Source organism: Eptatretus burgeri, chromosome 9, assembly GCF_056783735.1.
Source record: "Eptatretus burgeri isolate ZD-2024b chromosome 9, Ebu_testis_v1, whole genome shotgun sequence".
NCBI classification, from domain to species: Eukaryota; Metazoa; Chordata; class Myxini; order Myxiniformes; family Myxinidae; genus Eptatretus; species Eptatretus burgeri.
This window is the reverse complement of record NC_140969.1, coordinates 93,484,101-93,511,126: the sequence shown is the minus strand read 5'-3', so window position 1 is coordinate 93,511,126 and position 27,026 is coordinate 93,484,101. Positions and strand designations below refer to the sequence as shown.

The window sequence follows — 27,026 nt, the reverse complement described above, 5'->3', positions numbered from 1 at the left end:
CACTCATGGAGACGCGTTACCAAGGGCGGCACAACCCGAACATGATGGGCGATTTCTGCTGCTTCCTGCATCGTGAAACTGACACAGAGCAGCACAAACGCAAAGCCAAATGCCTATTTTTAATTCCACTCTAGTGGAGTTTTTCTGTAATTTCTATAATTTTGAAGCATTCATGATGAAATAAATGAATAAATGAATTTTTGTAAATTTCATTGAAATCCTGACTTCTAGGCAATGGGAATATTTCTGTTACTGAAAATCCTGACGTGATACAGCAAAACGGTTATGATTTTTGAAATCAGCGTACCCAAATTAGTCTAAATCACTTTACACATCTCCAGTAAAAAATTTTTGTTGTTCAGTGTTATCAGTGTAAATATTCAAAACTTTAAATTATAGTTACCTCTTCACACGTCAGTCACAAGCTGTTATCAATAGAATTTTGGTTGTGGCTTCATATTTGCAGTTTGAAGCAAGTTGTTAAATGAAGTTTCAATGAGGAATTGTTAAAACATGCTCGAGTTATTCAAATTATTGGCATGCCCTCGCCACTTCTGAGTTAGTTTCCAGTTTGTACTAAGTTTAGTGGGAACATACATCGCTACTAAAAGCTTCACTTCAAAGTCGAAAATGCAGTCTTTACTTCTTATTAATGATGTCTCGCAGGCTGTTTGAGCTAGCATTATGACAAACAGCAACAGATTATCTCGAAGTAATGCTGATGATATACCACCTGGATATAAAGCAGAATATCAAGGTGAAATAGTACGTTGGGCTCCAATAATAAATAAATAAAAATTAGAGCAAAGTCGATGGTGCCCCATCGCGAATCCCTACGCTTCCCACATAAAACAAAGTTGACAGAGGGTGAAAAGTTCGACCAGGAATGACCCGATATCAAATTTTGAGTTAAAAAAAAAAAAAACTTATTTTCCCCATTTTGACCCTCATGACCCTAAGTCTCCACACCCACATGAACAGGGGATCAATTCCAAAAAAACGTTACATATTTAATGCGTCCCCTTAATGTTGATTGCATCCACAAAGCTTCATTTAAAAATGTGCTCATGATTGCATTTTTGGGGACTTGATGTTTTGACCCCACCCCAAGGAACCCTTTCTTGCTATCTGGTGATCTACCAAGTTTGGTGAATTCCTGCCCAATTGTTTAGGAGGGGATAGTATGACGGATGGAGAGCCAGACAGACAGACAGACATACATAGACGAAGCCGATTACAATATTCGCTGTTTTTTGGGGGGTTTTTTAAGCGCGAGAATAATAATGATAATAACTATACGGATAATAACGATACGGTTTTGAGTTTGGCTAATGTTGTGGGTCCACTTTTAAAGATTCCAGCAGATGCCCTGAGGCAATTAAAAAAAAAAAAAAATTGCCATGGAGAAAACATATTCAAAAAAACAAAAAATTTAATGTCTTGTGAAACCTAACTTAGAGATGCACCAAAATCTACAAATACAGCATAGTAAGAAAGAAAAGTAATTTCCTTTTGTTGATGCTGGAGATGAGAGAGAGAAAGCGTACAACAAAATCTACAAGTGGATATGTGGTGTTCGGGCTTCTCTTCGTTGTATTGTATGCCTGGATGATCGATGGGTGCATTTCCCCCCCCCACCCCACCCAAAGGATTTTGGATCCTTGGTTTTCACCATTTGCCCTTTTTAATTGAGAGCCATTAGGACAGCGATGCCAAAGAAACAAGTGTGAATTTTGCTGAGCTCCAAAATTTTCACAATAATTTTTGCAATCATTATTTGTTCATTTTTCAAAAACAGGATCAAATTGGGAGCAGCCAAAATTCTTTAAACCTGATCCACACAAATTCAATTTATATTCGCCTGCACACATGATAAATAATTAATGAAAGCCAAATGCACTCACCCGGATACCAGGTGATGCACTCATCATGCCCACAGGAACTGGAAGCAAAGGTGTACCTGAAAACAAAGAAAAGCGCAAAGGAGTCAACTGCATGTACAATGTATGCCAAAAATGGTTGAATTTCTGTTCCGAACCCCATGAAAATCCCTTTTTAATCAACTTGGCAGAAGTGAATTATTGACAGAGTGGAATATTTCTGCAGAGTGGCACCGAGTATTTTCCAAGGAGGCAGAGAGGTCTGAAATGTACCAGAAATAGGAAAGGATCCAGAATGCTGCCCTGAGGGATACCAGCCTCTAAAGTCTAAAGAAAGAGCAAGATAAAGAATGATATTCAAGGAAACATGCTGCTTGAGTGTGTGGAGGAAATACTCTTGATACGTGAACATGAATAAATAATACATAAACAAACAAAACTAAGCGTTTAATAATGCAGAGCCTCATCAGGGGCATGTAGAATGCAATACATCTGAGAATTGATGATCTATATTAGAGTAGATCTTCATGCAGACTCACGACAATAACTTCTCCCACCCCTTTGGGAGTAGGCGAGGCAAGCAAACAAACAAAATAACCCCAAATGAATGCAAAGACAAGAATGAAAAAAAAATGCAAGGATACCCACATTACAAACAGGTTATTAGAACGTCTTGAAGATAACTCTTGTGAAAGATACAATACCATGGAGTATGCCTCTCCAGCATTGCCCTTTTTAATTGAGAGCCATTAGGACAGCGATGCCAAAGAAACAAGTGTGAATTTTGCTGAGCTACAAAATTTTCACAAGAATTTTTGCAATCTTTATTTGTTCATTTTCAAAAACAGGATCAAATTGGGTTACAGCAGCCAAAATTCTTTAAACCTGATCTGTCATCTGTCATCTATGTTTCAGAATGGATGAGCTTAAAGTAGCTTCTACATGCAGCACCCCCTGAACTAGAAAACACTTTACAGCAAGCTCTAACAGGAACTGAAAGAGTTAAAAATTACAAGGACAAGCACAAGGGCAATGAGTTATCCTGCTTTCTGAAACGATGACAGAAGGACAAATTCCATTTGCTACGAGAGAATTAATTCATAGTCATAATCCTCAAAATAAAAATAAATAAATACTCCACATCTCTGTAATCATTAACCCGTCATCCCTGCCACCTCTTCTCTAAAACTCAGATTAGCATGCATGTCAAGGTTCAGACTTGATGCACAAAAGCTTACCAGGTGGTACAGGTATGCCAGGCCGAAATGAAGGGAATGGTGCTGGAGGCATAGAAGGTGTCAGGCCAGGCACTCCCAATGTCGTCCTAGTTAATTGCGGTGCAAATGACATGGTCTGTGCAGCAGTCACCAACTGGACAGAGATGGGTGAACTTACACTCATAACATGCAAACTTGTACACGATAATTTGCAGCCAATGATATGAATGATCGACTCCCAAACTTGGAATTTCTGATTTAACAGATTTCGCTCGGTGTAAACACATTTCACTCAAGTAAACTAAACAGGAATAGATTTTCAATCAAGTCGAATTGCTTTAGAATTTAAATTCAAAAATAGAAGGAAAGCATGAAAATAACAGGAGGAAGAAAAAATTGTTTTCCAATGTGATATTTCCATGCTAAATTTACAATTCAGACTGAAACGTAGCATGTAGTCCAAAATATAGGATTGGGGAAAGAGAAAAACTTCAGTGAAACAGCACAGTTCAGAAATGTCAAATAGAATTATCAACAACACATTCACTGAAACATAGGTGTCCTTCAAGGGAATGGACACACGTTTATAATTTTAAAAAAATACATTTTATACAGGATCAGCAAAACATTTCCATTGTAAAATGGATAGACAGATTATGGTTTTAAATGACCATTCTATTATGTTACAGTGCTCTGCAAAAAGGCAGGATCAGTACTGGAGCAGGGCTGGAAGGATGGCCTAATGATACGCACTCGCTTCAAAAGTGTCTACCCTGGGTTTGAATTCCGACACAGCGAAACTGTCATCCCGGTGTTTCACAGGCAAGGTGATTCATTAATGTGCGCCGTCCCTCAGATGGACGTTAAATTGGGCATCCTGTCTGCCGGCATTAGTTGGTGGATGGTAAAGATTTCTGTCAAAAGACAGAAAAAGTAGTCCAAGGACTAAAAGGGTTCAGTTCTGTCAAAGTAAAATACAATCCATGTGTAGTTGTTGGAAGTTTCTGAGCCTGTCATAATAATAAGTCAAGACAAGTCTGAAGACGACGATGGTTCACGAGCGGTATTTGACGATGGAGATTGTTTCAGAAGTCAAGGATGAGACAATGTGATAATGTTTGACCAAGTTATAAAAATGATCAACATGATGTGGCACGAGTGACAGGTTATTAGCTGCAAAATGTCGAAAACCCGGTTTTGTTCAACAACTTTCAGAATTTGACCTTTGCATAACCTTTAAAGGTCACAAAACAATGTTGTGGACATTAAAATAAGGAAACAGGATACGTGCTATAGCTTATTGGAGTTAGTTCGTCGAAGAAGGTCGGAAACCCGGTTCGATTCCCACAACTTTGAAAATTTGACCTTTGTGAACTTTAAAGGTCAAAGGTCAAGGATTATGACCTTTGGTGCAAAACTTCCTCTGGAACATTATAACGTAATATAGGCTATATGGCATTTCGCACTCCTCGGATTATCCATACTTTGATGAAATCAGCGTAAAAACAAACTTGAAGGGGGCGCCACGGGCAAGGTGTTCGAGATAGAGCAAAATGGTTTCAAGACTTTAGGTGGGGAATGACCTCAAGATTATGCATAAAAATAGTCATCCCAGCTCTCAAAGTTTGGGCGGTCGTATGATTTTTATGTCAAAATTCGCAATTTTCTAAGTTCGTGACCTTGACCTTGGGACGAAAATGAAAAATCGAGCTCCGTGGGGCTATGCAGGCTCCATTGGGCTAACCAAATACCGAAACCTCTGCCAGATTCGACAAACCCCTCGGAGAAGATGGATTTTTATGTCAAAATTCGCAATTTTCTAAGTTCGTGACCTTGACCTTGGGACGAAAATGAAAAATTGAGCTCCGTGGGGCTATGCAGGTGCCATTGGGCTAACCAAATACTGAAACCCCTGCCAGATTCGACAAACCCCCTCAGAGGAGAAGATGCAAATTGAAATCGGCTACCCCCTAAAAACACAATTCGCAATTTTCTAAGTTCGTGACCTTGACCTTGGGACGAAAATGAAAAATCCAGCTCCGTGGGGTTATGCGGGTGTCGTTGGGCTAACCAAATACCAAAACTCCAGCGAGATTCGACAAACCCCTCGGAGAAGAGAATTTTTTATGTCAAAATTCGCAATTTTCTAAGTTCGTGACCTTGTGACGAAAATGAAAAATTGAGCTCCGTGGGGCTATGCAGGTGCCATTGGGCTAACCAAATACCGAAACCCCTGTCAGATTCAACAAACCCCCTTGGAGAAGACGCAAATTGAAATCAGCTACCCCCTAAAAACACGTTTTTTGGGCGTGGGTCCGCCCATAATGGAAGCACCACGCCCATTCTCAGGAAACACAACGAGATCATGATATAAACCTCCCACCAAAATTTTATCAGGATCAGATCAAAACCCACGGGGCTATGCTCGGGACAGACAGACAGACAGACAACAATAACGAATATAGTGGTCACTTATTTTTTTCGTGAAAAATTTTTTTCGTGAACCAATTGGAACAAAAGATGGCGATGCCGCTTTAAGGTGGGCAATCATTTAACGAAGCGGATTGTAATTAAATTCCGCCCGTCAGAAAGCGAGACAACATTAAAAGTGTTCAAAAGTTCACCAGAGGACAAGGTGTTCGGAAAAGCAATTATGCGTAGCGCTCTCTCCTGAATGCGTTCAATACATTGGGCTTGAGGAACAGTAATGCCAGAAGACCACGCAGGTGCTCAAATCCAAGCATCGGAAGAATGTACATTTTGGAGATCAAAAGCAGATCAGAGGCCTTTACTCCATTTTTCTTTGATTTGCTAAAAAATATAAAGTCACCATGAGGCATTACAAACAAGACGATGAACCTGTTGAACCCATTTAAGATTATTCTGGATGACGACGCCAAGGAGAGAGAGGGGAGAGAGAGGGGGAGAGAGAGAGGGGAGAGAGAGAGAGAGAGAGAGAGAGAGAGAGAGAGAGAGAGAGAGAGAGAGAGAGAGAGAGAGAGAGAGAGAGAGAGAGAGAGAGAGAGAGAGAGAGAGAGAGAGAGAGAGAGAGAGAGAGAGAGAGAGAGAGAGAGAGAGAGAGAGAGAGAGAGAGAGAGAGAGAGAGAGAGAGAGAGAGAGAGAGAGAGAGAGAGAGAGAGAGAGAGAGAGAGAGAGAGAGAGAGAGAGGGGGGAGAGAGAGAGAGAGGAAGGAGAGGGAGGAGAGGGAGGAGAGGGAGGAGAGGGAGGAGAGGGAGGAGAGGGAGGAGAGGGAGGAGAGGGAGGAGAGGGAGGAGAGGGAGGAGAGGGAGGAGAGGGAGGAGGGAGGGAGGGAGGAGGGAGGGGAGGGAGGGAGGGAGGGAGGGGAGGGAGGGGAGAGAAAAGAGGGTTAAGAGGAGAGCGGGGAGAGAGGGGAGAGAGAGGAGAGAGAGAGAAGACAATTTCTAGTGGGACATGATCAATCTCAAATTGAACAGAAGGTGGGGAATGATGAAGATATGAAATCTGCATAAATATACACTTAGTTGGGTTCAGCATCATATCGTTATCAAGACACCATTCAATGAGAGAATCGAATACGAGACTATAAATGTGAACTACTTGACTTTGCTAAAACATCAATGAGGCCAAGATCATCAACGTATTCCCAGCGATTAGCTGAAGTCAAAGCTGCATCATTAACCATTGCCAATAAAATAATAGGACCTAGTTTTGTACCCTGCGGAACACCACATATTACATCAAGACAAGTTGATGTCGATCCGTGGTATCGAACAGTTTGTGATCGACGTGATTGAAAACTACAGATTGGAGGCAAAACCGCGCGATAAACAACACATTGGATCAGCTTTTCAATAACATAGTACGACTTACATGATTAAAGGCCTTACTTAAGTCGATGGTGCACAAGTTTACATAGTTACCAGACTTGTGAATTCCTCCATGGATGCTGTCAAGTAAACTGACCAAGTAATGCACCACTGAACTGCCTTTCAGGTTGCCAAATTGTTGGCGATCAATGTCTTGTTGTATATCCCTCTCATCACCCAATCGGCAAGGAATCCCTCAAATACTCATGAAATTACAGGTGCGACAGAGATGAGGCATAACTGATCGCAACTCGTAACAGGTGAGCTCTGATTTATTTATTACTTTCAGGAAGAGAAAATTATTGCGTCTGAAGTCCAGTTCAATGTCGGATTTGTTTATGCCATTTAACTGGTTCTATTTCTTTGAGGAATACAAAATTTCTGGTTAAAAAAAACTACTTTTCACAAACTTTATTGTTCTTTGCACTTTATTTCGTAAACTGCGGTATGTATCATCTCCCCGTTTAAAAGCAGCATCACGTCATATTATCAACCCGCGTAAGGCATTATTGATCGATGGTTTATCATTTGTTTGACATTTGAACCATCCTGCCAGGACAAATGACCAAGTTGACAGCAGTATTTCAGCAATGCAAATAGTCATACCTGGTTTAAGCAACCACTCGAGGGAACCCCCAAAATGTGGTCTTTCAAGACAGGTAATCTCTTCAAGCAATCAAGCCAAAATGGGCTCTTATTCCAGGAAAGCTGTGATTAGTCTGCCGAGGCATGAAAGAACCAAATGATCCAAGCCATGGTCATCATTGACATCCTCCTACATCTTACCCTCTAGCGACCTTTTATTTTTCCCCTGGACACGATGTTATGTTTTCTCAACAACAAAAAAAAAACGATCCCAGCCATCTGTTCGGAACTTTAAATGTTGTGAAGTCTAATTCAGCGATAAAGTGTATGGCCTTTTCCTTCAACAGTGATTGATTTCCTAGCACTTGATTTCCTGGCCTTTGTCTCTCTAAACCAGTCTAAAGTCTAAACTACTCCAAGCTCATAGTCGATTGATGCCTTCACTTGCTGTTTTCATGTCTTTTACAGTCACCGGACACATTGTTTGAGACGTCGCTCAAAACTTCTGCTTTTCTCCTTAAAATATTCTGAATTTGAGACTTGCTGACCCTGAGATCCTCCGCTATTTTGTGAGGACTATCTTATGCTTCTCTGGCGGTGGAATAACTTTCAGTCACTTGTCAAGAGTAAAGGTGGAAGACACAAACTTGGTTGTTAGCACAAGGAGAATTCATTCATCTGTCAATCTTTTAATCATATTGTGGAAAATTTTAGTACAAAATTAATCACCAGAGCCAACGTTTTGCATTTTCGCCATCCCACCTCTTCCTCCCCCTTCCTACCTTTTGCACAGGCGCATCCAATTACCGTAAGGGATAAAAGAGACAAGTTAACGTCATACAATTCTATTGCAGTATTTTTTGAATCGGCATGGTGCAAAAAAATAGATAATGCTCCTTCAATTCAGAATGAAAGCAAAGCCAACTTGATTATGTGGTTACAAAATACCGTACAAGCATTTTGATTGCTGATGCAGGAGTCACATGATAGATTTCCACAACTGAAGCGACGTGCGAGTGAAAATTACTTTAATTTGAGGCGAACCCCCCCCCCCTTTCAGCTTCTTCTTGGGGGGGGGGATCCGGATGGGGAGCACAACCCCAAGAGACCTTCGTGTTCTGATGTATCGGACCAAATTTGGTTCATATAGGTCATGTAGTTTGTGAGGAAAATGTTTTCGTTCATGAGGGATTCGGGGAGGGAGGCCGTGGCCCGCTTTCCAAGTGAGATACTGCCATGGGGAGCACAACTTAAGGTTGGGGAATGGTCACGATACCGCATGACCAGTTTAGTCTGGATCCGGTTGTCGGTTTCCGAGATTTTTGAATGAAATACCAATATTTGTGGGAAAACCTCCTTCTACCCCTTTTAAATGGGTGGATCTGGATGGGGATCACAACCCCATGAGACCTTACTGTACTGATGCATTGCACCATATTTGATCCGATCGCTCAGTTGCGGAGAAGATATTTTCGTGAAAATGAGAGATTTGGGGATAGGGCCTGTGGTCCCCTTTCCGGGGGAGATACGGTCATGAGGAGCACAACTTAAGGTTAGGGCATGGTCCCAATGCCTCATGGCGAGTTTGCTCTGGATCTGTCTGGAAGTTTCTTAGAAAAAGATTTTTGAATAAAATACTAATATTGGGTGTAAAACCCCGCTCTTACCCCCTTTGTAGGGGGCGCATCCGGATGGGGAGAACAACACCAAGAGACCTTGTTGTCCTGATGCATCGTACCAAATTTGGTCCACATCGGTCAGGTAGTTTGCGAGGAGAAGTTTCATTCAAATGTTAACGGACGGCCGAACAATAGGATTCACGCTGTGAGCTCATTTCAGAGAAATAACCTGAAAATGGTTTGCAGATCATTTCGGTGACACAATCTATCTATAGTGTTCTGTGTGTGTGTTCTGTGTGTGTTCTGTGTGTGTGTGTCTGTGACCGCTGTTTCTCGACAACCACTGGTCCGATCTAATTGAAGCTTGCCAGGTATATTGCTGGGGACCTGAGTATTTGCCTTTTCAAGGTTTGATATTAATCGGACAAGTGCTTCGCAAGTTATGGCCATATATTTACCAAACCAATGACAAGACACGTTGCTGCGTAGGCATGGCAGATGGGGAAAGGGCGCCATTTAGTCACTGTGGCGTAGGAGTGGTAATGGTCAATGGCAGCGAATGTCATGGCAAGCAAAGACAGGGAGGTAAACTTGATTTTAATTAACTCTGTGTGTGGAAGTATCACAGCAGTTGTTACTTCAATGCAAGCGATAATTATTCGTGGAATGCATGTGAACATTCCGTACGGGCACGCACCACTTCCGGATAGTGATGACTGACTGTATTCTAATAATTTCTCGATTTCTTATGCGCATTTATAAACACAATGCCCCAATCCAGTCGTCATTTACGAGAGCGAATGAACGGCCTGTGTGTTTGTTTGAAAGTTTTTTGTTTGTTTGCACGTACGGCCACGCACATACGGGCACGCGAGAGCGAAGGAACGGCCCGTGTAGTTGTTTCTGGCACGCGGTTTGAAAGTTTTTGGTTTTTTTTGCACGTACGGCCACACACGTACGGGCACGTACTGGTGTATTAAAATAAACGCATCACTCCCTCACCTCACCACTGCCCTCCCCCATCCCTCCTCCCACTTTTCTCCACAATATTTTAACCTCGTCCTGAAGAACTGCTCTACATTAAACTTGTCCTTGTCCTACACTTTTCCACTTCAGACGTCGCTTAATTGAGATCACAGCCATTCCAGGAAGGAAATAAGTAGCCACTGGTCACGTAAAATAGGTGGTGGTAGGTTTAATGAATATTTTGAATGAAAAATTTTATTTTGGGAAGACCTTATAGTGGTCGCAAAAAGGCAGGCAGTCGTTGAAAAAGGTGGCCGTAAATACATTTATATCCAACGTCGTGCCGTGTCGAGAGCAACAACCTTGTGTGGGTTCTGCATCTGTGGAATGCTGCTTGGGTTTCGATTCATCATCTTTGGAGGTGCAAAAACAACTTTCACAACCTGTAAAAATAAAGAAAGATAAACACCATAATTAACAAAGCCATATATAGTGGCTTTTTCAACTTTTTCAAACAAAGCCATATATAACAAAAAAGACTGCCAATTTACCAGGTATGTTCAATGGTATTGCTCTACAATAAAACACATCAGAGAAGAGGTCATTTTCGACAATAATGCTGGAAAAGTGCATTTCATTGATTTCGACATAGATACATATATTATACGTACACAGTAAAACCTCCATTTAACAAACTCCATCATCATGAGCAACTTCCTTTATCGAAGTGTTACGCTCGTCCCAGCGAGTTGTAATATACTTGTATGGGCTATCATTGCATAACAAATAACGAAACCCCCGTATAAATGAACTCCGAACAATGTCTCCATTGTTATAATTAAACCTCTAAAAGTTTCAAAGTGCCTTGTAACACACACCCACTGTTGGTGCCAGAGTTACAACTTCACAAGATGGCCAAAGTGTGGAGGCTTGAATTTAAAACTGGCACATGGCGAATGGAGGCTCAGGGAACATTACAATTCTCAATTTGATTTCACATACCATGAACGTTAACTCACACATACCCACTGGAAACATGCGCACATGGAGAAGCAATTAACTGTAAAGCTTAATAAAACCGCTACGTGAATCCAGGGTAGGAAACACGTGAAACTAAAAAGAAAAAAGAAGGTGCTCCTGAGGCAGACCAAGAGGTGTACAATTTCAACACAGCGAATGCTCCAGCATTAAAGACTAGACTCATCATGGTCCAGCTGCTGATGGGACCAAAAGCCGTGCCAGTTGAAACGGGAGACAGGTGCAGAGGTGACTGTCATCAGTGAGGACACATATCGTCCAAGGCCCTATGCAGTGGTTGGAACGATTTAGAGCCTAGTGACATCAATGTGTACATTCGGAAAATGTGTCCCCATCTACAACGTTTCTATGAAACTCAATATCGTGGAAAATTGGAGGAAAATTATTCAAGTTGTGATCAAGATTTTTTTTTTTTGTTGTTGTCACAACCTGAAAAATTAGGTCAAGGACACCAATCAAATATCAGGTGCACAACTTCAGTGCAGGTCACTAATATGATGTGAGAACATCTTGGAAGGCTGAGCAGTCATTGCTATTCCACATTGGCAAAATTGAGCGGGGAGGGAAAAAAAAAAAAACGTTTTTTTCTTTTCCAGACCACCATTTGATCTTGACCTTTAACCCGAAGGGGTATGATGTCAAATAAGTGTAAATGCGCCTTGCTCTAAGCCATCTACAGAGGACCATTTTGTTCTGATTGGACAAAAATTAGTGGAGTTATTGTAACAAATGTAAAAAGTTATATAATTAGGTCAGGATTATGTCAATTATGTCATGTCAATGTTATGTCAATTATGTCAAAATGTCAAAGTAAATTATGTCAAAATTATTAAAATTGAAATTATGTCAAATTGTCATCTTAAAATTATGTCTTAAAATTGAAAATTGTCAAATTGTCGTCTTAAAAATTGAAATTATGTCTTAAAATTATGTCAAAGTCAAAAATGCCAATCAGGTATACTTTCTATACCCATTACTGATGCACACTTTCATTCGAAAGTCCCAAATGAATCCGAGATAGAGCTCAGACAATGGGAGAAAAAAAAATTACCCCCATGTGGGGGTGACGGTCATCTATCTATAATTCCAGCAGTGTCTGTGTGTGTGTGTCTGTGTGTGTCTGTGTGTGTCTGTGTGTGTCTGTGTGTGTCTGTGTGTGTCTGTGTGTGTCTGTGTGTGTGTCTGTGTGTGTGTCTGTGTGTGCCTGTGTGTGCGTGTGCGTGTGCCTGTGTGTGCGTGTGCCTGTGTGTGCGTGTGCGTGTGCCTGTGTGTGCGTGTGTGTGCCTGTGTGTGCCTGTGTGTGCCTGTGTGTGCCTGTGTGTGCCTGTGTGTGCCTGTGTGTGTCTGTGTGTGTCTGTGTGTGTCTGTGTGTGTCTGTGTGTGTCTGTGTGTGTCTGTGTGTGTCTGTGTGTGTCTGTGTGTGTCTGTGTGTGTCTGTGTGTGTCTGTGTGTGTCTGTGTGTGTCTGTGACCACTGTTTCTCGACAACCGCTGGTCCGATCTAATTGAAACTTGCCAGATATATTGCTGGGGACCTGAGGATGCGCCTTTTCAAGGTTTGATATTAATCGGACAAGTGCTTCCCAAGTTATGGCCATTTATTTACCAACCAATGACAATACACGTTGTTGCGTGGGCGTGGCCGATGTGGAAGGGAAGCTCAGCCGCGTTCCCCATTACGGGTTACAACGTACGGACTTCCGGAGAGTGATGACTCGTGTATTCTAATAATTTCTCGATTTCTTATGCGCATTTATAAATAAACACAATGCTGCAAGTTATGATCGTTTTCATATGAGATGGTACATAAATTTCGGTAACATCAGAGTGCTGGTATTCTCCGAACCAGGAAGTAATTTTTTTTTCTCTCTTCTCTTCTCTTTTTGTTTTTCCTTGTGAGGACATTGCGAAAAGGGAAAATACGTTGGCGCAAATTGAATAATTGGCCATTAAAACCTAAATTGCTAGTCATTGTAACTGTGATATGCGAACTTCCGCGCCACCCACGTACGGACACGCGAGAGCAAAGAAACGGCCTGTGTGGTTGTTGTTTGTTGCTCGCGGTTTGAATTTTTTTTTTTTAACGGGCAGCCGCGTTCCCCATTACGGGTTACAACGTACAGGCTTCCGGATAATGATGACTTCGTGTATTCCAATAATTTCTCGATTTATGCGCATTTATAAACACAATGCCCCAAGTTATGATCGTTTTCATATTAGACGGTGCATAAATTTCGCTAACATCAGAGTGCAGGCATGCTCCGAAGCAGGAAGTAAATTATTTTTTTGCACGTTTTTTTTTTTTCGCGTATTCTAATAATTTCTCGATTAGTTATGCGCATTTATAGATAAACACAATGCCCCAAGTTATGATCGTTTTCATATGAGAGTGCATAAATTTTGGTAACATCAGAGTGCTGGTATGCTCCGAAGCAGGAAGTAAATTATTTTTTTGCACGTTTTTTTTTCGTGTATTCTAATAATTGCTCGATTAGTTATGCGCATTTATAGATAAACACAATGCCCCAAGTTATGGTCGTTTTCATATTAGACGGTGCATAAATTTGGGTAACATCAGAGTGCTGGTATGCTCCGAAGCAGGAAGTAAATTATTTTTTTCACATTTTTTTTTCTCCTCTATCCTCTTCTCTTTGTGTTTTTCCTTGCGATAAAAGGCAAAATACGTTGGCGCTAATTGAAGAATTGGCCATTAAAACTAAATTGCAAATAATCGTAACTGCCATATGTGAACTTCCGGACAGTGAGGACTTCACTTCCGGATAGTGACGATTACTGTATTCTTTCTTTCTCGATTTTCTTAAACCCAATACCCCAATCCTGTCAGTGACAATTACTGTATTCTTTCTCGATTTAGACTTACTGTATTCTTTCTTTCTCGATTTCTGTACTTTCTTAAACACAATGCCCCAATCCAGTCGTCGTTTACGAGAGCGAAGGAACGGCCTGTGTGGTTGTTGTTTCTGGCACGCGGTTTGAAAGTTTTTTTTTTTTGCATGTACGGCCACGTGAGAGCGAAGGAACGGCCTGTGTAGTTGTTTCTGGCATGCGGTTTGAAAGTTTTTTGTTTCGTTTTGTTTGCACCTACGGGCATGCACGAGTCTCTATAATACCACAAGTTCTCAATGTTCAGTATTGACCGAAGACTACTGCGCAGCTCGAACTGTGAAATTTGGTTAAAGATGACTCGGCATTTTGGCACGCGCATGAAATTATATTTTGAAAATAAATGCCGACGTTTACATTTCGGGTTTTGAAACTTTTGCACCTTCGGCGGAAAATGTATAAATATAAAAAGCTAAAAATGTGTTTTATATTTATATTTCATTTCTCTTTCCTTCCTTCTTTGCGAATCGCATCGGCGTTTTTGGCCATCTTCCAGATCACGTGACGATCAAATGGGAAGGAAAATCAAAAATCTGTCTGGTTAGATACAAGATAATATTTTTTACTATCATAATCAATAAACAGTTGCCGAATATCTTGTAGAATGGCAGACTAGATAGGTTTTGAAAATGGCGATTTTTATAACTTACGTGACCTCGTGACCTTGACCCTGGCCTTGAACCCAGACAAAAGTTATATCGTTGTGCAACACTCATCGACCTCTACCCACATACTAAGTTTCATTAATATCGGAAAGAAAAATTGTTGACGGACGTACGTACGGACGGACGGACATTTGGTCCGGCTTTATTAGGTCATCTCGGTAGAGATGACCTAAAAAGGGAAGAAAAAAACGATTTCTTAACTGGTAGCAAAATGCGGGGTTGTTTTGTATTTTTTTCAGACCACCATTTCACCTCGACTTGACCTTTGACCCAGAAAGGTATGATGTAAATTAAGTGTCAATGCACCTTGCTATAGGCTATCTGGAGGGGGCAATTTCATTCTGATTGGATAAACCTTAGTCAAGTAATATGGTTCCCATCGTGTGCTGCCTTTTTGGCTGCTGGTTGCATCATTGGCTCGGGGTGCGGCTATGCTGCTGATGCAGTGCCTCTATTACCAGTACACTGGTGCTCATTTTTCCGACCTCGGAAGGATGACAGGCTGAGTCAACCCCCTGGTGTTAATTCAGTGGAAAACGGGGCTGGAACTCAGGACCCGAGGATCCCAAGCCACCACCCTAACCGTGAAGCCAACAGCAGGCTACAGTAATATGGTCAAAAATGTTAAAACGTCTATAATTAGGTCAAGGTCAAATTTTTTTTTTAATATCCGACCTCGTGACCAACCGAATAATATCGAGTCATTAGATTATTGATGGGAATAAAGTCCCAACCAGCTCTGAAATTCAGCTCGGAAATTTGGAGCGTTGGGAGTGTAGGATGGAAAAAAAAATTATAAGAATAATAATAATAATAATAATATTAATAATTCTCAATAAATACATTTTTCTAAATGGTGGTTTAGTACTCCTCGGAAGCCTGGAGTTGGCTTAGTGGTTAGGGTGGTGGCTTGGGATCCTAGAGCCCTGAGTTCAAGTCCCGTTAGCCGCTGAATTAATACAGCAGGAGGTTGACTCAGCCTTTCATCCTTCTGAGGTCGGCAAAATGAGAACCAATGTACTGGTAAGGGGGACACTGCATCAGCGGCATAGCCGCGTCCCAACCAATGATGCAACCAGCAGCCACAGGCTGCACTCGATAGAGAGAGAGTACTCCTCAGGGGTCACTATTAATTGTAGAAGGAAACCCCACAACAGCCACAAGACTCATGCTGGCTCTTCCACGACCCTCGATTATGTATGTATACGCTAATTAATTAATAAATTAATAAAGCCTCCCCTATACACCAGGTATCGGGGCGGGGCTTAAAAAGCTCCTGCACTCGAGGTTAAGCTTAAATCTAGTAAGGCAGTAAAACGTCTACGTGGTTAACATTAACATCAATAACATCCACAACACCAAATAAGGACGTCAATATACAATACCCATTCATAGAAAAACCTTTCAACGCACACTGCATATTGTTATAGAGGGAAGTCTCATTAAAAACACAACCAACCAAACACACACACACACACACACACACACACACACACACACACACACACACACACACACACACACACACACACACACACACACACACACACACACACACACACACACACACACACACACACACACACACACACACACACCATTGAATGGTCATCATGGAGGATTGTAAAGGAAACTTAAAACGGCTTTCATTCAAACTTCCTCGTGAACGTCCATGCTGAGCCTTGTCTATCTATGTGTCTCTGTGTCTCTGTCTCTCTTTGTCTTGTGGAATAACATGAAGTGTTAACGACCGATCGAACACAATTAAAAGAAATACATCAATTCGAACAATGATAACCATAGCCCAGTAACCGGTTTGTATGGAATCCAACAAGTCCTTCCAAATTTGAATGACGAGAAATATTCGACTCCGCAAAATGCATCGACGTGGAACAAGGAACAACAAAGACTCTTGGCAGTCGGTTTATATCACAAACACGACACATCGCAAGGCTCACAAGAGTTTCACCGGACCTAGGCCTCAGGCCTCGAGGCAGGCCGCGACGGACCAAACAACCGCAGTTCACTCCGAATCCCGTCCAAACGAACCTGCAAAGTACGAAACCAATCGCCCGTGGCGGTCGCGTCCAAATCCTCAAACCGCGAGTCCGCGAAATGTCGGCACAAGGAGAAAGAGAAGGACGGTTGTGGAAGTCTCGTCACAACATGGCGCCCACACGGCACGCGACCAACAACAATGGCGCAGGTGGAGCAACAGCCGCACGCAGCGAATTGGCGAATGTTTTCCCGTTTACAAAACGCAGATGAAGTCTGTTTCTAAAATATTAAATAGTTTTAACAAATTATTCGTGTTCACTCCGAAATGAAAGCTGAACGATGCGAGCAACGTCAACGTCACACCACGAGGGGGAGATGGTTAATTCTGATCGAACGTGTCACGAACTCGCGGGTCATTCACACTCCGGCTTCATGGGGCAACGGGAAAACCTGAGTGTGGACTTTATATGACACAAATACAAGAAACCTGACATGAAGTAAAACCTGTCATTCGTTCATCGGGTCAGAGTTAATCCACGGCGCCATGACCTCACCCATGTGCGACAGCGGGTGGCGTACGACGACTTTCCTTTCAGATACCGAGTCGATGTTCGACTCGGAACGGAGAGCTTCGTCGCGTCAACCAATAACAAGGGATAGCAAGTGGTAACGAGCGGTAACCAACCATAGCAAGGGAGAACAATGAATAACGAGGAGTAACAAGGAGTAACAAGGGATAATAAGGAATAACAATGAGTAACAAGGGATAACAATGAGTAACAAGGGATAACAATGAGTAACAAGGGATAACAAGGAATAAAAAGGGACAACAAGGAGTAACAAGGGATAGAAAGGAGTAACAAGGGTTAGCAAGGAGTAACAAGAGGAAAGAAGGGAAGCAAGGGATAACAAGGAATAACAAGGGGGTATCAAAGGATAGGAAGAAGTAGAAGAGATAACAAGAAATAATATCGAGTAACAATTGGAATACCAAGGAATAAGGAGTACCAAGGGGTCACAAGGGATAAAGAAAAACTCGGGGTAACAAGGGATAGCAAGGAATAACAAGGGGTAACAAGGAGTGACAAGACATAACGAAGAGTAACAAGGAGTGCCAATGGATAACAAGGAGTAACAAGGGGTAACAAGGGATAGCAAGGAAGAAATAACAAAGGATATAGTAAGGAGTAACAAGGAATAACTAGGGGAAACAAGAAATAAGAAATAACAAGGGGGTATCAAGGGACAGCAAGGAAAAAGGAATAACAAGGAATAACAAGAAGTAACAAGGAGTAACAAGGGATAACAAGGAGTGACAAGGAATAGCAAGGGGGTAACAATGAATAGAGCAAGGGGTAACAAATAATAACAAGGAATAACAAGAAGTAACAAGGAGCAACAAGGGATAACAAGGAGTGACAAGGAGTAACAAGGAGATAACAATGGATAGAGCAAGGAGTAAGAAGGAATAACAAGGAGTAACAAGGGGGTAACAATGAATAGAGCAAGGAGTAACAAAGAGTAACAAGGAATAACAAGAAGTAACAAGGAGCAACAAGGGATAACAAGGAGTGACGAGGAGTAACAAGGAGATAACAATGGATAGAGCAAGGAGTAAGAAGGAATAACAAGGAGTAACAAGGGGGTAACAATGAATAGAGCAAGGAGTAACAAAGAATAACAAGGAATAACAAGAAGTAACAAGGAGCAACAAGGGATAACAAGGAGTGACAAGGAGTAACAAGGAGATAACAATGGATAGAGGAAGGAGTAAGAAGGAATAACAAGGAGTAACAAGGGGGTAACAATGAATAGAGCAAGGAGTAACAAAGAGTAACAAGGAATAACAAGAAGTAACAAGGAGCAACAAGGGATAACCAGGAATAACAAGGAGATAACAATGGATAGAGCAAGGAGTAACAATGAATAACAAGGAGTGACAAGGAGTAACAATGGGTAACAATGGATAGCCAGGAGGAACAAGAAATAACAAGGGGGTAACAATGGATAGAGCAAGGAGTAACAAGGAATAACAAGGAGTGACAGGGAGTTACAAGGATTAACAATGGATCGCCAGGAGTAACAAGAAATAACTAGGGGTAACGAGGAATAAGAAATAACAAGGGGTAACAAGGGATCGCAAGGAAAAATGAATAAGGAATAACAAGGAGTAACAAGGAGTACCGAGGGATAACAAAAAGTAACAAGGGATAACAAGGAATAACAAGGAGTAATTAGGAATAACCAGGGGTAACAAGGGATAACACGAAATAAGGAATAACAAGGGGGTAACAAAGGATATAGCAAGGACTAACAAGGGATAACAAGGAATCATGAATAACAAGGGGTAACAATGGATAGCAAGGAGTAACAAGGCATAACAAGGAGTACCGAGGGAAAACAAAGAGTAACAAGGGATAACAAGGAATCATAAGGAGTAATAAGGAATAACCAGGGGTAACAAGGGATAGAGCAAGGGGTTATAAGGGATAACACGAAATTAGGAATAACAAGGGGTAACAAGGGATATAGCAAGGACTAAGAAGGGATAACAAGAAATTGTGAATAACTTATGTCAGGTCAGGCCAGATAAGATCTGTGACTTGCTACAGGTACCATGTAAACCTGTACTAACCTGTTCGATGGTCGGGTTGTTGGCGACTAAACCATCTCCCCCACGAGTTTTTCTGGTGAGTAGGGTGTTTGGATATGGACACCCAGCAGGATTAAAAACAAAACCTGTCAAAGGGCGGAGGAGATCCTTGTGAGTCAACGGTTATCCATATCTAGTGCCCAACTGTGTCTGCGGACGTCCTCCTGCAGTTGGGTTACTTATTATTAGGAGGTTGGTGGCAGGATTTGCACTCTGGCCACCGTAAAACCCTTCATTCCGCAAAACGCAAAAACGCAAAAAAAATCTGAAAACCCACTCCGTGGGAGTACCTCCTGTGCAGCTTGCCTTCGCAGGGCAGCTCACCGGATGACGGGATTAGGGCAAAGCTTTCGGGACCTCCAATATTTGACGAAAGGAGGGAAACCACGGGGTAGTATTCCTGGGTCAGATTGCGGGAGAGTGTGTCAGAGTGGTGCTGAGGTGTCGTCCACCAGACGGCGGGCTCCTTGGGTTAACCTGAGGCAGTCCCTTCGGGTGGGTGCCTGGAATGTCCTATCCCTAAGAGAGGATGATCACCTGTCTCTGTTATCATCTGAGCTCAAGCGTTTGGACATCGGTATTGCAGCACTCTCTGAAGTTCGGAGACCGGATTGCGACGAGATCATGGTGAGTGGTTACACCTACTATTGGTCTGGTCGCTCTGATGGTTAACATTCCCAAGGAGTTGCTGCAGCTGTGTCTAATAAGCTGACTCCAATGATAATTGAGGTAACACCGGTCAACGAGCGTATAATGAGACTAAGGATTCGTCACTCCTTAGGTGTCATTTCCCTGGTCTCTGTTTATGCTCCGACTGAGGCGAGTGATCTCACCCTGAAGGATGCATTCTACGCCACGCTCGAGTCTGTGGTTGATCATTGTCCCAGACGAGATGCACTTCTTGTCTTGGAGGATTTCAATGCATCGACTGGAACTGATAGGGATGGTTATGAGGTGTGTGTTGGTCCCCATAGGTCAGGAACTAGGAACCAGAATAGCACTAAGTTCCTTGACTTTGTAAGAAGTCATGGACTTAGGGTGGCCAGTTCATGGTTTCAGCATCCACAAACTCATCGCTGGACTTGGTATTCCAACGCTGGCGGTGTGGCAAAGGAGATTGACCATATCCTCGTTGATGGTCGCTGGAGGATGATCCAGAACTGCAGGGTCTACTGGAGTGCTCAGGTCCTCAATACTGACCACCGGCTTGTTGTAGCAACTCTGAAGTTGCACCTTAAATCCAGGACAATGGTACCATCCCAACCTAGGCTGGATGTTGGCAAGCTCAAGGATGAGAGGGCAGCCGAGGAGTTTGCAAGCAGGCTGAGTGGAGATTTGAGGAGTCTGGGTGCTTTGGGAGGTCCTGAAGAGTTGGGGAGTGCCTTCAAGACCACCGTCCTTGATGTTGCCGGTGGATGTCTTGGAACTCACTGTAGGGCAAAGAAGAATTTTGTCTCTAAAGGGACAGTGGATACCATTGACCTGAGTCGCAGTGCCAGGCTGAATGGCAGAGCTGAGCTGTTCAGGGAGCTGAGGCGTAAAACTGTATGTGCGCTTAGGGTGGACAAGGAGGCAAAATGTGCGAGGAATCTGTGAGGGGGTAGAGCATCACCTGTGGTCAATGGATTCTCGACCTGCTTACAGGGGAATTCACACATTGCGTTCATCCAAGCCCATCCTTCGGTGTACTGCAGTGAGAGCAGAGGGTGGTCGGCTCTTGACAGAGGAGTCCGAAGTGAAGGCCTGCTGGGCCAGTGACTTTGAAGCGGTTGTACCAGGCTGATCCACCAGTTGTCGAGTTGGACGTCAAGGGTGTTACAATCCCTGCTGCTTATCCTCCAATCAACTGTGGTCCACCTTCGCTTGTGGAAACACAGGCTGTGGTGAACCGGTTGAAATGGGGTAAAGCTCCAGGAATCTCTGGCATCCATGCTGAACTTCTCAAGGCTGGTGGAAATGCTGCACTCATGTCGCTGCATGCAGTTTTGTGCTCTGCTTGGAACACAGGTATCATCCCAACTGACTGGAAGAGGGGCCTTGTTGTCCCTCTCTGGAAAGGGAAGGGTGATCGCCAAGACTGCAACAACAACCGAGGGGTGACGCTGCTCTCAGTGCCGGGCAAGGCCTTTGCTCGGATAATTATTGATAGGGTTCGCCACCATCTGCTTGTGCACCAGCATCCTGAGCAGTCAGGCTTTACACCAAATACGTCAATGATTGACCACATCCTTGCTCTTCAGATCCTCACCAAACGCAGACGAGAGTTTCGGCAGGGGTTGCTTGCAGCTTATGTTGATCTCTGTGAAGCGTTTGATTCAGTGAATCGGGATGTCCTCTGGAGGATTCTTGGTCTTCGTGGGGTGCCACCAAAACTGAATGATCTGATGTCTGAACTCTACTCTGGTACTGAGAGTACTGTGAAGTGTGGTGGTACCATCTCTGACATATTTCCAGTTGTGACTGGAGTTCATCAGGGGTGTGTACTGGCCCCCACACTTTTCAGTACTTGTATGGACTGGATTCCAGGGAGGATATCGGAGAGATCAAGCTGCAGTGCATCGTTTGGGAATGTCAAGATCTCTGACCTTGATTTCGCAGATGATGCAGTCATCTTTGTGGACACTTTGGATATCCTTTTGGGGGCCCTCGAGGTGCTGAATGAGGAGTCGGAGCCTCTGGGATTACGGGTTTCCTGGTTCAAAACTAAGATCCAGGCTTTCAATGACATTTTGGATGCCACTGTCCTGTCTGTGCCTGTTTGTAGTGAGGATGTTGAGGTCATGGAGAGATTCACTTACCCTGGCAGTGATATTCATGTCTCTGCCGGCTGTGAGTCAGAGGACAATAAACGTCTAGGTCGGGCATGGGGAGTCATGGATTCACTGGATCATGGGGTGTGGCACTGCCGGTACCTGTGCGGGAGGACAATAGTCCGATTCTTCAGGTCCTTGGTGCTTCCAGTCTTGCTCTGTGGATGCGAGACTTGGACTCTGACCAAAGATCCGAGACGGAGACTTAATTCCCTTGGTACCAGGTCTCTTCAGAGAATCCTTGGCTATCGCTGGTCGGACTTTGTCTCCAACGAGCGGTTGCTGAGAGAGACTCAAATGAGATTTGTTTCCTGCATAGTCCGTGAGCATCAGCTGCGGCTGTATGGACATGTGGCTCGTTTTCCTGACGCTGATCCTGCTCACCAGATTCTCTCAGCAAGGTAGTCTCGTGAGTGGAGGAGGCCAATGGGCCAACCACATGCCTGGTGGTTGCAGCAGGTTGATCGGCATCTCAAGGAGATATGGATGGGCCAGGCAACTGCCTGGGGGATGAGGGAGGCCCCTGGAGTACCGGCAGAAAGTGGACGCAGCGACGCGCTGCTCCGGCGCATGCTCCCACACCTGACCTGACCTGATGTCAACCCAAGAATCCCCAAGAAAGGTATGCCAAGAGCAGGTCTCGAGCAGAACCAGGATCAACGGTCCAAGCATCACCCACCATAAGGAGCCACAACCGACGGACAGCTGTTAGGAGCTGTGAGAAACTGAAAGGCTGCATTCAAGGCCATCACCAACTGTCACAAACTCAACTGTCGCTAGCTCACCAACCGTCTGACTGGAACTGACGAAGTGACCATCTGACTGGAACTGAGGAAGCGACCGACTGACTGGAAATGATAAAGTGACCGTCTGACTGGAACTGACGAAGCAACCGTCTGACTGGAAATGACAAAGTGACCGTCTGATTGGAACCAACGAAGCAACCGTCTGACTGGAAATGACAAAGTGACCGTCTGATTGGAACCAACAAAGCAACCGTCTGACTGGAAATGACAAAGTGACCGTCTGACTGGAACCGACGAAGCAACCGTCTCACTGGAAATGATAAAGCGACCGTCTGACTGGAACCGACGAAGCGATCGTCTGACTGGAACCGACGAAGCAACACTCTGACTGGAAATGACGAAGTGACCAGCTGACTGGAAATGACGAAGTGACCGTCTGACTGGAAATGATAAAGCGACCGTCTGACTGGAACTGATAAAGCGACCGTCTGATTGGAACTGACGATAGCCGTTGCCCAGCTGTCGCCAACTGACTGGAAAAAAACGGTCCTCTCATCCTCATTTTTGGCGGCCCGTCTGGGCGGAGTTTCAAGCAGAATCCAGCCAAATCCACCCCGCCCATTGACGCATCGTTGCACGTGACAACCAACCCAGCCCGCGATCATTCCTGGCCTACGATGCCATGTTTGTGGTGCTGGACGAACGGCAGAAAGCAGCCATTTGCCAGAATTACCGAGGGAAAATGTGAAGCGCTCATAAAACATAAACAACAATTATCACCTCAATGTTCAACCCGATATAAAAAAGAGCCCATTAGCGTCCATAGAACTGCTGAACGGGGTGTCAACGTCGATAAAAAGAGGTGGGTGTCGAGCCTCCGTTTTGCTAACGGCTATCTCACGTGCATGAATGTGTCTGTCGTAAAGAGAAACAGAGAGTTGGTGTCAAAGCCACCCAATGCTCGCCTGTTTATACATTTATCGTTTTTAAAAGACTCGTCTAATAATTAATGTTTTTTTTTTTATAAAGCATTGCAGTGAAGTCTGATCCAAATAAGTTTAGAGCAATACATGTATTTGTATATTGTAATGAGTAACAAGAGCGCAAGTGAGCAGAATATACGCCCGAACAAGAAGGTATATACAGAATTGTGCTACTACATGGAAAACAGCATCCTGGTTACCATGGCAACCACTTTAGATGACGAACGCATGTCGCGACACACCGTCTCCACAGTCTGTACCTATGTACCAAATATGAAATGTGAAAGTTGAAAACTTTGGGAGTTAGAGTGCGGACAGGAATGGATGGAAAACAGCATCCTGGTTGCCATGGCAACCACTTTAGATGACGAATGTATGTCACGACTCACCATCTCCACAGTCTGTGCCTATGTACCAAATATGAAACGTGAAAGTTGAAAACTTTGGGAGTTAGAGTGTGGACAGGAATGGATGGAAAACAGCATCCTGGTTGCCATGGCAACCACTTTAGATGACGAATGTATGTCGCGACACACCGTCTCCACAGTCTGTACCTACGTACCAAATATGAAACGTGAAAGTTGAAAACTTTGGGAGTTAGAGTGCGGACGGAACGGATGGACGGACGGACGGACGACCTGTATCACATAATACGCCCCGATATATATATATATATATATATATATATATATATATATATATATATATATATATATATATATATATATATATATATATATCGGGCGTATAAAAATAGTGTGGTAGATAAAAACATTAGAAAGGAAAAAATAACTTGCTCCAAAAACTTTAACATTTTCACGCTCACGCTGACGCTCACGCCGGGGGTATCGCTATAGCTCTCTGTTCTTCGAACAAGCGAGCTAAAAAGGAGCTTCCCATAAGAGAGGGAATCTATTCTTTACCCTTCTCAATGCATCAAAGTTACAATCCCACCAGACATGGGGATGGGTCTATCCTGGACATGCATTTCGGGAAATAACTGTCTGAGGACCGAAATGTTTGGATGCATTCATCGAATCGGATTCAGGAATCCATAACTATATATATATATATATATATATATATATATATATATATATATATATATATATATATATATATATATATATATATATATATATACATACTAGCATATACCCATGCTCCGCACGGAGTTGAATGGGTGGCAAAAGGTGGATGAGGCATAATAGTTGATGTTCTTGGAAGCTGGGGAGAGTGTCATTAGGTATGTGATGCATTATGGTTACCTGTCCTTAGTTTTCTAAAGGACCTCCCTGTAGATGACATTTTGGGTGAGTGTCTTGTTGCTGAATAGTCCTTGTGAGGAATTATTGTCCACTTTGATAGATATATAGGAGTAACCTCTTGCACGTGAAAATGCAACATATAGTTGGCCATGGGAGAACACGGGGGCTGGGAGGTATATTCCGAGTTTGTCAAATGTTTGGCCCTGGGATTTGTTTATGGTCATCGAGTATGCGAGTCTGACTGGAAATTGTATCCTCTGCAGTGTGAATGGAAGGTTGGTGTCTGATGGGGCAAGTTTAACTCGCGGGATGAGGACTGTTTGTGTGACGTGGCTTCCTGTGAGGATTTCAGTATCTAGTACGTGCTCATGGAGGTGTCTAATGTATAGTCTTGTGCCATTGCACAGTCCTTTGGTAATGTCTAGGTTGCGTAATAGCATGATTATTGCACCTGGTTTTAAAATGAGGCGATGCGGTGGCATGCCGGTTGGGGTGATAGAGTGAAGGAATTCCATGGGGTAGTTGTTGGCTTCATTTTCATCATGTGAGATGGCCTTGTCTGCACTGGTGTAGGTTTTTGGCAGACTTGGGAGTTTTTTTAATGACTTTGTCATTCAGCGTCAATGATGTCTCATTGAGTGGTGTCAGAATCACAGTGTTGGACAGTGCCTGAGGATCAGTTACATTTGTGAACACAGCATCCACTATGTTGTCTTGTTCGGTGACGATGTTGCACTGGGGTGGGATTTCGATGGATGATGGTGGTGCATTGGTCAGCTGACTGTGGAGTTCGCCGTTGCCTAATTGTAGGAGCCATTGTGCGTAGTGTTGTTGATTTTCATGAATCCTCATATTTTTTGTCAACTTCAAAATCTTGAAATGTGGCCATAGTGCGGAACGTTTGAGGCAGTTTTCAATAATGACAGTTTGTGATTGTTTTGGGACAACAGGTAACACTTGGCGAAAGTCTCCTCCCATGAGGAATACTTTTCCTCCGAATGGGGCATTTATGCCAGTGATGTCTTGTAACATTCTGTCGATTGCTTGGAGAGAATTTGCTGGGACCATGCAGGCTTCATCAACAATGAAAAGAGAGGGACTGATCGGAGGTAATGGGGATGCTTTGATACTGGAGAAATGTTGCAGGTGCTGGTGTCTCGGACTGGCACAGGAAGTTTGAAAAGATTGTGGACAGTTCTTCCTCCAGAGAGAAGTGTGGCGGAAATTCCTGTCCATGCAAGATGATGCAACTTGGATGGATTTTCTCCGGCAACAGGTGATGAGTGTGTTATACACTGTTGTTTTGCCACTCCCGCCTGTACCATCTAAGAAGTAACATCGACTGGATGGTGTATGGTGTCGAGAAAGAGAATGCAGATCTTGTAGCACTTGATCAACTAAGGTGCGTTGGTCTTCGTTGAGGCGCATTAACTGGGTTTGGGCTTTTTCAGTTTCTGCTGCAATATCGATTACTTCTGAGGGGAGATGTTCAATATTGAGTGGGTTAACATCTGGTAGTCCTAATGCTGATAAACTTGTACCACTTTGTTGCAGAGACCTGTTGATGTCTTGAAGGGCGAATTGTGTCGCAATGTGGGTGCAATATTGGCGATGGGTGTAATCTTCAATCATGGCATTCTCGTGTTTTTCCCAAAGTTGCTGGGGGTTGGTTGGGTCACAATATATACAAATGGTGGTGAAAAGGGATCGCAGCTGTTGCGGCATTTGGAGGAGAGTTGCTTCAGAGAGAGCTTTATCCCATTTGGTGTCGTCAATCAGGAGGTGTCTACGTATACATGCTTCTTTGAATGTGTCAGAGACGTGGCCGTCAACTGTGCGCAGGTCTT

At 43.3% G+C, this 27,026-nt stretch overlaps 1 protein-coding gene across 9 annotated transcripts in view; it reads right to left on the bottom strand.

The window, feature by feature from the left end:
* RBM25 (RNA binding motif protein 25) overlaps positions 1–17,292 on the bottom strand; it is a 59,450-nt gene extending 42,158 nt beyond the window's left edge. For 2 of the 9 annotated variants that reach the window (XM_085896156.1, XM_085896157.1), the window contains exons 1-5: positions 17,274–17,292; positions 10,386–10,558; positions 3,119–3,251; positions 2,154–2,207; positions 1,905–1,960 (exon numbers count right to left, since the gene is read on the bottom strand). In XM_085896156.1, the coding sequence (XP_085752282.1) occupies positions 1,905–1,960; positions 2,154–2,207; positions 3,119–3,251; positions 10,386–10,558; positions 17,274–17,277 (420 nt within the window). In that variant the 5' untranslated portion in view covers positions 17,278–17,292. Of the gene's footprint in view, positions 1–1,904; positions 1,961–2,153; positions 2,208–3,118; positions 3,252–7,551; positions 7,665–10,385; positions 10,565–16,770; positions 17,075–17,273 lie in introns of those variants that run through there. The other 7 variants (XM_085896161.1, XM_085896163.1, XM_085896160.1 and 4 more) reach the window with 6 other exon arrangements.
* Positions 17,293–27,026: the final 9,734 nt, after the last annotated feature.